General features: G+C 32.8%; 1 protein-coding gene across 3 annotated transcripts in view; it reads left to right on the top strand.

Moving 5' to 3' along the window:
- The window catches only part of CUL5 (cullin 5), a 166,569-nt gene that overhangs the window by 145,202 nt on the left and 8,639 nt on the right, over window positions 1-12,728 (top strand). For all 3 annotated transcript variants that reach the window (XM_077113070.1, XM_077113069.1, XM_077113068.1), the window contains 6 exons: window positions 6,539-6,671; window positions 7,518-7,649; window positions 10,195-10,318; window positions 10,631-10,806; window positions 11,373-11,534; window positions 12,306-12,424. In XM_077113070.1, coding sequence (XP_076969185.1) covers window positions 6,539-6,671; window positions 7,518-7,649; window positions 10,195-10,318; window positions 10,631-10,806; window positions 11,373-11,534; window positions 12,306-12,424 — 846 coding nt within the window. The remainder of the gene's footprint in view (window positions 1-6,538; window positions 6,672-7,517; window positions 7,650-10,194; window positions 10,319-10,630; window positions 10,807-11,372; window positions 11,535-12,305; window positions 12,425-12,728) is intronic.

Genomic DNA, 12,728 nt, shown 5'->3' with positions numbered 1-12,728 from the left:
TGTTTTTATCTGGTATTACAAAATCTGGTCTTCTTCATTGATGGTGTCTGGATTCTTATCTTGTTCCTTTGAATGGATCATCATTTCCTGTTTCTTTGTCTTGTACTCTTTTATCGTACACGGTATATTTTATTATTCTGATGTGCTAACTCTGTGATTTAGTCCCTGAGCTGTATGTACTTTAACTTTTTTTAAAATTTTGTACCAAATAAACATTTTTGCTTTAGTCTCACACATAAGTTAAAGTTTTGAAATATGAATTATCATCTATTTTCAACACCTTGCATTATTGACATTCCTTTGTTCTTCCTCATGCAAAACATTTTAAAATTTTATATTTTAACTTTTATCTAGCTAGTGATATGACAGAAACTTCCTTGAGTGCCAGGAGCTAACAAAAACAAATCAACCAATGCAAAAAATGCTTTTCACAATATTGTAACTTTTCTTGTACTGGCTTTGGAGTTTACTCCTCTGAATGAGAAATTCAGCCTGTGGCGATTGTGACATGCAGGGTCCTCTCTGTCTTTTACTTTTCGCTCTCTCTCTTTTGCATATGTGTGTGTGTCTCTCTCTCTCTTTTTTCCTGTGTGTGCAGTTGGATGTTTACAGAAAAAATCATGCAGAAAATATAGTTCTTCCCCCTCCCATTAACCTTGCATTAATGTGATACATTTGTTACAATTGATGAAAGGCTATTATTATAAATATGCTATTAACTATAATCTATGGTTTACATTAGGGTTCGGTTTTTGTATTGTGCAGTTCTGTGGTTTATTTTCTTTGTCTTTCCTGAATTTGCATCTTGTCCTAGGCTTGTACTTGCTTGTCAATTTAGGAATTTTCCCCTTTTCACCAGAGTGGTGAAAAATAAATTCAACACCCCCTTTACTCTCTATGAAACAAACTTTCCCTCCTTCCTGAGTGCTTTGTTATATAACTTTTACCCTGGTTACTTTGACTTATTTCTTATTTCATTAGTTGTCTTAAAGCTGCTTCTCCCTACAGGGCAGTTCTGGGAGGATGAGCCCAAGAGGTGTTTTCTAGGCCGTCACCTGATAGGTTAACACTGATGTGCAGGCACCCCAGAATGTAATTGGTGGTTACTCTGCTCCCTCTGGAGCTGGGCCTGGGATCCACAATGGAAGCGTGGGCTGTCTCCACAAAGTGCCGTCGAGGGGCTGGGGAAGGGGCCAGAAAGGGGGCCGTGAGCTTCTCCTATTTTTTTTTTTTTTTTTTTTTTGATTTTGTATGGTGGTGTTCACATTTCATTCTTTCTCCATGTGACTATCCCATTATAGCAGCACCATTTGTTGCTTTTTTTTTTTGATGGGGGAGGGGAGAGTGCATGGGCCAAGAATCGAACCCTGTCTGCTGCATGGTAGGTGAGAATTTTACCACTGAACTTCCCTTGGACCCCTTATTTCATGTGTCATATTTTTATGTCTAAATTTTCTATTTGGTTCTCTTTCTTTTAGTACTCTCTTTTGAAATCTTTGTCTCTTTATTATTTATGAATGAATTATCTTTTATGTCTTTGAGCATACAATAGCTATCTTATTTACTTATTGCAACATTTGGGTCAACTTTGGGTCAGTCTCCAGTGGTTGCCTTTCATCTTGATTATGGGTCACATTTTCCTCTTTATATGTTTTGATATTGTTGGGTTTAATCCTGGACATTGTGAATGATATGTTATAGAGAGTGGTTTCTGTCATACTGCTTGAACTGTCTCTTTATTGTCTAACCTGGAAGACTGTAATTTTTTATCTAGAGTACCAGGCTGCTCCTCTCAGTTTTTTCCTTAAGCAGAAATGCCTACAATGAGGAAGTTTAACTAATGCCATTCCTTTCTTTGAAGTAAAGTTCTCTTCCAACTTTTGCCTATGTTTGGTTGTTACCTAGAGGCTTCCCTCTTTTATTAAAAAAAAAAAGCAAACCAGGATTTTTTTTTTTTTTGTCCAGAATTTATTATTGTTTCTTTTGGGAAGATAGTCCAGTACAAGCTGTTCTGCTCTTATCCAAACAGAACCTTTTTCTCATTCATTTTAATAGCAGTATGGCATTCTATTTAGTAGACATGACAGTTTTGTGGCCCTTTATTGCTGTGCAGTAAAGTTGTTTCTGATATTTTGTTGTTATTAACAGTGATATGGAGAAATAATATTTCACATTTGTCATTTTATTTGTGTGGAAGTGTTTTTAATAGGGTAGATTCCTGGAAAGAGGGATTGCTGGGTTTCTTTTTATTTACTAATTCTGAGGTTACATGTCCTACAGTTAAAGGCCCAAATTAGAACAGAAAGCTTCTGTGGAGTAAAAGGAGTATCTGTACTTGATCCACATGGCAGAATGTGGGTGTTGGGGGTAATGGAGCTGTGGGAAGTTGATATTCTGGAAAAATAAACTGGTAATGGTGTGCAAGTTATTTGGGAGACTTTACTTATGAGGAATATGGAGTAGTTCGTGGCAGGTCGATTTTTCCATTGAAGACATCTAGGAAAAATCACATAAATTAAGAAAATAATAATTTTACCATTTTGAAAGAGCTACAGAAGCAACTAGGACAAGGATTAAAATTCCAGAGGAGAGACCCTTTCAAAGATGAGCTGAGGATTTGTAGCTCTGCTTTCCTATAAGTAAGAAACTGAGAATTTAGATTTGTTGCAGGCAAAAGTATGATGCTGGAAGTCAGCAGAGCTTTGGTTGGTTACACATCACTGGAGTGACAAAATTCATTAGGCTTTCACCTGAAAGCCCAGGAAGCTCACACTTTAGGGTCAGTGGTGAATCAGAAGTACTAAAATTGTAACCCTGTTTCAAACTTAGTTTCTGTTTGGATTGATGTCATTAGCTCCCACCCCTACCCACTTCCATAGCATAAGAAAGGATGAACTTACTCTTAATGGAAGAGAACATCATCTGAGGCCTCTGTGATTCTTTTATATATAATGTCCTGTATTTAGTACAACTATTAGGCTTGTAAAAACAGAGAAACATATGATCAAGTAAGAGATGAATTATTTTAGAAGCAGACTCTCAGATGGTTCATGTATGTGAGTTAGTAGATGAAGATTTGAAAATTAAACTTAATAAAATGTAATGAACTTAAACTTAATTGCCTAACCACAATTAGATTCTATTTTGTACTTATTAAGATAGCTAAAAAGATAATGGGTAATTGGAGCTGAAGGGATACAGACTGTGTAACAGGATAGATACAAAAACTCAAAAATGGACAGCACAATAATACCTAATTGTAAAGTAATCATGTTAAAACACTGAATGAAGCTGCATCTGAGCTATAGGTTTTTGTTTTGTTTTGTTTTTTACTATTATTACTTTTATTTTTTTCTCTATATTAACATTCTATATCTTTTTCGGTTGTGTTGCTAGTTCTTCTAAACCGATGCAAATGTACTAAGAAACGATGATCATGCATCTATGTGATGATGTTAAGAATTACTGATTGCATATGTAGAATGGTATGATTTCTAAATGTTGGGTTAATTTCTTTTTTTCCGTTAATTAATAAAAAAAAAAAGATAGCTGAAATTAAAAAGACAAGAAATATATTGATGAAGATATGGGGAAATTGGGCCTCTCATATGTTGCTAGGGGTATTGTAAATTGGAAACAATGTTTTTCAAAACAGTTTGGTAATTCCTTGAAAAATTAAACATTGAGTTATCATATGGCCCAAGAATTCCACTCCTAGGAATATGCCCAAGAGAAATGAAATCATGCATTCACTCAAATACTGGTACATAAATATTCGTAGAGCATTATTTATAATAACCAAAAGGTGAAAACAGCCACATGTCCATAAATGATGAATAGATAAGCAAAATGTGGTGTCTTCATACAATGGAATATTATTCAGTCATAAAAAAGGACTAAAGTACTGATACATGCTGTAGCACGTATCATGTTGACAACATTATGCTAAATGAATAAAGGTAGTCACAAAATAACACACGTTGTATGAGTCCACTTATTTGAAATTTTCAGGTGCAAATCCGTAAGTAAAAAAAGTAAATTTGTGGTCGCGAGGGGCTAGGAGTGGGGATAGCTGGAGAGTTGGAATTGAATCCTAATAGGTACAGAATTTCTGTTTGGGATGTCAAAAACATTATAAAATCTGATTATAGTGTTGATTTGTACAGTCTTGTGAACGTGGTAAAAATATTGAATTGTATGCTAATTGGCTGATTTATATGGTATGTTAATTATATCTCTGTAAAACTATTTTTTAAAAGATTACTAATTTGTAATTGTAATCTTTACAATTACAATTTGTAATTGGTATCCATAGAGAACAGAAAAAAGGGTGTTCTAGTTTGCATACTGCCAGAATGCTATATACCAGAAATGGACCGTCTTTTAAAAAGGGGAATTTATTAAGTTGCAAACTTACAGTTCTAAGGCTGTGAAAATGTTCAGATTAAAGCAAGTCTATAGAATTGTCCAGTCTAAAGCATCCAGGGAAAGATACCTTGGTTCAAGAAGACTGATGATATTCAGGGTTTCTTACTCAACTGCAAAGGCACATGGTGAGTATGGCAATATCTGCTGTCTTTCTCTGTAGGCTTCTTGCTTCATGAAACAGGGGGCATTTTCCTTTTTTGTCTCCAGAAGTCTCTGGCTGCCTGGTCTCTCCTGGTTCTCATGGCTCTGAAGCTTTTTCTAAAATGTTTCCTCTTTTAAAGGATTCCATTAAACTAATTGAGACCCTCTTTGAATGGGTGGAGTCACATCTCCCTCTAATCAAAGGTTAATACCCACAGTTGGGAATGTCACATCTCCTTGGAGATAATCTAAACAGGTTTCCAACCTTCAATACAATCTAAACAAGTTTCCAACCTTCAGTATTGAATACGGATTAAAAGAAATGGCTGCCTTCACAAAATGGATTAGGATTAAAACATGGCTTTTCCAGGGCATATAATCCTTCCAAACCAGCACAATCCTAACTAAATTTAGGGTTTTTTGACGTAAATTGCTGTAAGTGGTTTTGGGAAACTTTGCAACATTTCAGTAAAATTGCTTTTCAAGTTTTAAAAAAAATCAACCATTAATTATCAAGTCCTTTATCTTTTAAGAAGTTTATTGTCTGTTCAATTTCATCTTTTCATTGTGATATGCTTTTTCTGTTGTTGGGCAGGGTGGGGACATGGGACTGGTAAACATTTTACAGTTTATTATATTTGTCTTTTTGTAAATAGTGCCCTCTAAAATGTGATTAGAAGGTTAGCAAGCCTATGTTTGGGGATTTTTTAATCTATAGAGATTAAAAAACATAGAGATTAGATTACTTTATGTAATCTAGTAATTTACTGTATCTAGACTGCCTATTTATTTATAGAAATGAAAATGAAAATATCATACCAGTTCAAGTTCTTGGGTAACATTAAGTCATAGGTATTTATCTAAAACCTATTAGGACTTGATAAGACATCCATGGCATGTGGCTGTTTTTAGTCCAATGAGGAACACTGAGTTTGTGATTCTTAGTTAAACTGTTAGTTTCTGATACAGATTGGATGGAAAATAAATGTTTGAATGTTAATTCATGTATGTGAATTAGAAAAATATGTATTTTATTTGTCTTCTCATTTATGTGAATAAGAGACATAAATTTATAAAAATAAGAAGAAATAATAACTGATGCTAATGCCTGGATTCATAATTGGGAGGAAGAAGAGCTTTATCCACTTTTTATTAAGAGTTCACATGTTCAGTAAAATTTTGTGTGTGCATATATTACATATGTATTTATATATTCATGTTCACACGCACAATATTGAAATTATGTTGTGATAAGTTTTATGCTGATAATAATTTGGATAACTCAATCCTAGGAAAATGACCCTTAGATTTTATATGCATCAGAAGTTTTAAAGTATTGAATTTGAATGCATTTATGTATGTTGTTTAGAGAAATAGGATAAAGAATAAATGCAAGTCTTTCATATTAAAAATATATTAAATTGGTTTAAAATTTTGTGGGGAAAATGAAATAGAGATACAGGGTCTTTGTTGTTTAAGAAGAGTTTCTTTACAGTTTTAAGAAATGGTGATAGTAGATACCACATATCTACAGAATTTAGGTTACATTGGATATATTTCAGAGTGAAGTAACAGTTTTATTTTTGCATATTAATAATGAAAAGTTTTAAATGTTAACTTATAAATATGCAAGGATTTATGCGGTTTTTCAAAAATGTTTTAGTAGATACCTTAATAAAATATGTTATAGATTGCTGGCAGGGCCAGGACTGTGTTGAGGCAAGGAGGCACAGTATTTAAGGAAGTACTCATTCTTAGGATGCTCACAGTCTACACTTATTGGAACCTGTGAGTGAGTGCCTCCTTCAATTTTGTGTGTTGGGTACTTTGCCTTCTCAACCTAGTCCCAGCCCTGATCACTGGATTCTATACACTACAAGAAATTAGTTTGTGAAGGATGGGTTTTGGAAAAAAATAATCACAGATATCAGTCATTTTGCTTATCAGTTGCTTTTAATTTGTTTTTCAGGGTGGGATTAAAAACACAGCCTGAATCAAAATGTCCTGAGCTACTCGCCAATTACTGTGACATGTTGCTAAGAAAAACACCATTAAGCAAAAAACTAACCTCTGAAGAAATTGAAGCAAAGCTTAAAGAAGTGGTACCTAAATATTTTATATTTCAAAATTTTTAATGAATTTGTTTTTCGCTTTTAAGACTTTTCTATGATAACATCAATACAAAAATGTTCATATAGTAACTGATGACCTCTTCAGATGCAAGACCTCTTCAGGGTAGTTATTTTTCTTCATGAAGGCTTTTAATCTATAGCTGCCTGAAAGAGAAAAATAACATTTAATTTTTCTCCTTTTTTGATTCTTTTTGGTCAATTAAATTCTAGCTCCTATTAAAGAGCAAAAGGAAGGAAAGTGGAACTGATGGTGTTTGGAGCTAGTTGTTTTTTTTTGCTTCTTCCCTTATCTGAGAATCCAAGATAGTCAAGGAGGAAGGAACATAAATAAAGGGTTAATTCCTTTCCTTCTCATATTGCTCTCCCTATTGTTAGTATAATGATACAAGTCAAGAAATACAGACAGGAAAGATATAAGAAGTAAGGATACAGGGAAAGAGTAGGCAGACTTGGAGAGAAGATTAGTGCCAGAGAGAAGTGTAGAGAAGATATTTAGGAGAGAAAATTGGGAAGTATTATTGACTTTTTCATGAAATGTATTGTCGTATTTTATATAAAATCTGAAAAATTGATATGTGAATGTGGGAATTAAAAGGTAATTTGGTTACAGTCTCAGATTGACTCACTTTTTAAGAAATATATGAATATCTCTTTCAGAACTGATTATTTTTAAAAAATGGCCAGTTTCGTACACCTCTGTCTGTATATACTTATGTAAATTTCAGAACTTTGGAAATTGAGGGTTGTTGAAAGGTCTAAATTAGAGAGATGTTTAAGAGTATATAAGAATTGAAAATGACTTTGTTTTCCATGCAGCTTTTGGTGCTTAAATATGTACAAAACAAAGATGTTTTTATGAGATATCACAAAGCTCATTTGACACGACGTCTTATATTAGACATCTCTGCTGATAGTGAAATTGAAGAAAATATGGTAGAGTGGCTAAGAGTAAGTTAACTTTGTTTTTTTAATATTTGGTTTCCTAATATAGCACATAGTTCATACGTGTCCTTAAGTAATACATTTTGGTGAGATTATTGATGTTGAATAGATAAAGGAGAATTTTATAGAAATATAGCATCAATTTTATAAAATAAAGTGCTATCCAACAAAATACAATTTCTTAATGAATGTTTAGTAAAGCACCATTGCTCTTATTTTATTTCCACTATCTCAGTTCCATTTGTACTGCTACTCTAATTTGAACTGACCTTATGAAATAGGACAATTCCATTTCTTAGATGTTTTTGGTATTAAATGCTTAAATGTAGAGATGTTTGTAAACAGTGACAATAAATTCTTATATATAGCCAAAAGAACCTTTACATGATGATTTTATTTATGGTAATCAATGCTAAATATAACTAAATTCCATATCAGAATATTTGAGTCTGTTCTTTTTAGTTAATTTTAATGAAATTGAACCTTTATTAAAATGAATATGCCCTTCATTTCTTATGTGTATATGTGTGTGTGCATATATGTGTACATATATATACAGAGTTCAAATTATGGAGGCCTTTGCACAGTAATGTGGGATAAAAATTACTGTGCATACTGAAATTTTGCTAAGGGATCTTAATATTAATAATCAATGGGAAAAATAGAGAACAGTGACTTTTAAAATTTTTTCAAGAATTAAAAGCTCTTATTTGTAGTTTAAATATATATAAGAAAATAAAAATTAATAAAGTTAACATTTATTTAGTACACTGTAAAAACATAGGAAACTGAGAATTAAATTGTTTTATTTCTTTGTAAAAAGTTATCAAGAATAGATTAAGAAAATATTTGCATATTATATAGATGATAAAGAATGTGTATCAAGGATGTATAAAGAACTCTTACAACTCAACACTGAAAAAACAGTCCAATTTAAAAGCATAATGGGTAAAGGATTTGAATAGATATTTTTTGAAGAAGATAGTCAGATGGCCAATTAACACTGAAAAAATGTTCAGCATCTTTAGTCATTAGGAAAATGCAAATGAAAACCACAGAATAGACACTCCTTCACTATCACTAGTATGCCTAAAATTAAAAAAAATAAAACAGCAACAACCGAACAGACAATATCAAGTTTTGACAATACTCCACAGAATTTGAACTCCCATATATTGCTGGTGGGATTGTAAAATAGGGCAGCCACTTTTGAAAACTATTTTTCATATCCTCAAATTGATCTGTTTTATGATCCAGCAGTTATACTCCTAGGTTTATAATGAAGAGAAACGAAACATATGTTCACATAAAACCCTTTGCACCGATGTTCATAGCATCATTATTCATAATGGCTAAAAAGTGGGGGAAAAAAAAACAAACCAAAATACCAAGAACTGATGAATGGGTAGACAAAATGTAGTATAGCCATAAGAAGGAATGTGGTAGCGAATCGTGCTACCATGTGGATCATCCTTTATAACAAGAGAAAGAAGGCAGTCACAAAAGACCACATATTGTTTGATTCTACTTACATGAATTTTCCAGACTAGATGAATCTATAGAGACAGAAAGTTAGATTAATGATTTCCAGGTGCTGGAGGAAAAGTTGGGAAATGGAGTGTATTGCTAAGGAGTACGATGTTTCTTTTTGGGGTAGTGAAATGTTTTAAAATTTGATAGTGGTGATGGTTACACTATTCTGTGAGTATATTAAAATACACTTAATTGTATACTTTAAAATGGTGCATTCAATGGTAGGTAAATTATGTCTCAATACAGCTGTTATAAAAAAAAAAGAGTAGTTTTAACAGCACTTGTACTCTTCTTATGTACCTTGACCATGCATAGTGAACATCTTTTCTGTGCCTTGGAGAGTTGTTATATGCCCTCAAAGTTTGGGTCGGCTTCTAACATTTTCTTTTGGGCTATCAGTGTTGTGAAGTACTGAGAATTTTTCTAATGTAAAAGTTTTTGCTGGTGTTGCATCCTCTGAGGCATTTTCATCCTTTTTGTCACTGCCGTTTTTCTCATTTATGTCAATAATTGCTTTCATTAAGTTCCTTTGGCTGCATTATCTAGTGTCTTCGCTGTCAGTAGTATCAATGTTACAAACATAGTCAGCTGTTAACTTCTATAACTTTTTTTTCTGTTTTCACTTCCAGCATTAATACTTTTCATTCTTTGGTACACTTTCATCTTTGTTGGCCAGTTACCTCTTTCAGCTAATCCATTTTTTACAAAATGTCCTGTGAATTTATTACTGAGAGATAATGATGTGACATCACTGCACAATTTGCTGTCTGAGTGAACTGAATAACAGATGATTAACAGATTTTGAGAGAAATAATGTGATTGATCACTGGCCATGATGTGCTTCTGTTATTTGCGTTAGTTATTTGTGGACTGAGGAGCTAGCAGTTATCTTCTAATAATAAATGAGAAAGGAACAATTTTATATTAAAGCATCTGAAAGTTTTTATTTTCCATTAAATTTTTCCTAATAGCATGTTAGTTTATATTTTTTTACCTTTTCTGTTTTTGGATTTTGTAGGAGGTTGGTATGCCAGCAGATTATGTAAACAAGCTTGCTAGAATGTTTCAGGACATAAAAGTATCTGAAGATTTGAACCAAGCTTTTAAGGAAATGCACAAAAATAATAAGTTGGCTTTACCAGGTATTATTTTATAATTATATGTATGTGTGTATATCTTTTAAAATTAAAAAAATATATCTCTTTTGAAATAAATTTAAAAAGAAATGTTAGTAATAATGGATTGAAACATGTTATAAAGTCCAAATTCTTTAGAGGTAGCTATCAACATAGAATGTTAGATCAACTGATCCTTGGTTTCAAACAAAAGAATGTTTTTTTCATCTTCATAGTCTTACTTCTTATTGTCAATACCCCAGATTATGTGTTTGAAATTTTATACTTTATCATGATTACTTACTTTAATTTTGATGTTTTGATATTTTTGCCTGATAGCTGACTCAGTGAATATAAAAATTCTGAATGCTGGTGCCTGGTCAAGAAGCTCTGAGAAAGTATTTGTCTCGCTTCCCACTGAACTGGAGGATCTGATACCTGAAGTAGAAGAATTCTACAAAAAAAATCACAGTGGTAGAAAATTACATTGGCATCATCTCATGTCAAATGGAATTGTAAGTAGACGGTGTATTAGTTTGCATATTGGTTTGGCTGAAAATAGTAGGTGTCCAAATATGAGTAGTTTAAACATGCTAGATCTTTCCCTCTCTCATATGTAAAAGTTTGAGCCAGTATAGTTGATCTGTTTCATGATCGTCAGGGGCACAGTCTCTTTTGTCGCACCACCATATGTAAGGGATTGCCCTGGTCTATATAATCCAATACGCAGAATCCGTACCATATTTGTATTACAGGCAAAAGGAAGGAAAAGAAATGGGCACACCTTCCTTTAAGGGCAACTTCTAGAAGTTTTCCTCCCATCAATTCCTCTTGCATCTTATTGCCAGAACTCACTCACATGGTCACATTTTGTTCCAGTGTAAGCAGGGTAATGAGCCTTTTTTTCTGGGCAGTCATTAAGGTCTGCTAAAATTTCTGTTACTATGAAAGAAAGAAAAAATGGATACTGGAAGACAACTAGCAGTCTTTTTTACAAATAATCTAAGAAATAGAATATTAAATAGATGGTAATCTCAATGAAGAGATTCTTATTTTTTTAAATCTATTTTATCTATTACAGATAACGTTTAAAAATGAAGTAGGGCAGTATGATTTGGAGGTAACAACATTTCAGCTGGCTGTGTTGTTTGCATGGAACCAAAGACCCAGAGAGAAAATCAGCTTTGAAAATCTAAAGCTTGCAACTGAACTCCCTGATGCTGAGCTTAGACGGACTTTATGGGTTTGTTTGTGTTTTATGTTTTTTGTTTTGAATATTGTCTCCTGTCAACCAAGCAGGAAGTAAATGATTGACTTGTAATAAATTTATAAATTCCCAGCACTCTCAAAATGATTTTTAACCAAGGAAAGAGCATTACTGATCTATTTATGGACAAAAAAAATTAAAAGTATTTAGCTTACCATGATGGAGCAAGGCATAAAGAAAGAAAAAAGAAAGAGAGAAAGACAGATTGAGTTCGTATTTAAACATTACCTGTGAGGAGTGTGACCAGAGATGTATGCTTAGTTTTTATACTGGGTATGTTTAAAGTCTTTATGATGTTCAAAAATCTAAGTATTAGAAAACTTTAATCCTTTTGAGGACTTGGTAAATATGCTTATTAGTCTCCAGGTTGAAACTACATTTACCCCACTCTATATACCCCTTCTAAGTTCCACAATAAATTATTACTGAGAGGAATCAGCTGGTATATAACTGGTAAGTGGTGCCTGTTGTGGTCAAATATGAACAATCCTTCTAATTTCTGGGCTTCTCATTACAGAAAGGGCAGTTATTGCTTCCTTATAATCACCTCTTTTGTTGTCCTCATTCTTCTTTTCCTTACTATGCATTTATTTATATTGCTATATTCATGAGTGTACAGGATAAATGCTTAAATTTTGAATTTGCATTTTCAGTCCTTTCTTGCCTATATTGGTCATGTTGGAGAATTGATCTTAGCATTTCATACTGTTTATAGACACTAATTGTTTCTCTTTTTATTCTTCGTAGTCTTTAGTAGCTTTCCCAAAGCTCAAACGGCAAGTTTTATTGTATGAACCTCAAGTCAACTCACCCAAAGACTTTACAGAAGGTACCCTCTTCTCTGTGAACCAGGAGTTCAGTTTAATGTAAGGTTTATGTTGGTTCATCTAAAATAAAAATACCTTGTTTGATTTTTTTAGTGTTTTGGTTTGAGCAAAATAATTATTTCCCTTAGATGATATTTAAAACATAACTGTATACTGTTATCACTCTGATTTTTATGTCATTTAGTTTTTTTTTTAATATATTAATGAGTTGTAGGGGTGCTTAATATATTTTCCATGGATGCGTTTTTGATGTCTGACTCTATACCATATTGCTTTTTGTCTTTACAGTGAACATTCTTTTTAAATCTCAAGACATTGAACCCGCATAAAACATTTTTTTCCT

Source organism: Tamandua tetradactyla, chromosome 8 (genome assembly GCF_023851605.1).
Source record: "Tamandua tetradactyla isolate mTamTet1 chromosome 8, mTamTet1.pri, whole genome shotgun sequence".
NCBI lineage: Eukaryota > Metazoa > Chordata > Mammalia > Pilosa > Myrmecophagidae > Tamandua > Tamandua tetradactyla.
Note: the sequence above shows the minus strand (reverse complement) of the source record. Positions and strands in the feature narration are given on the sequence as shown.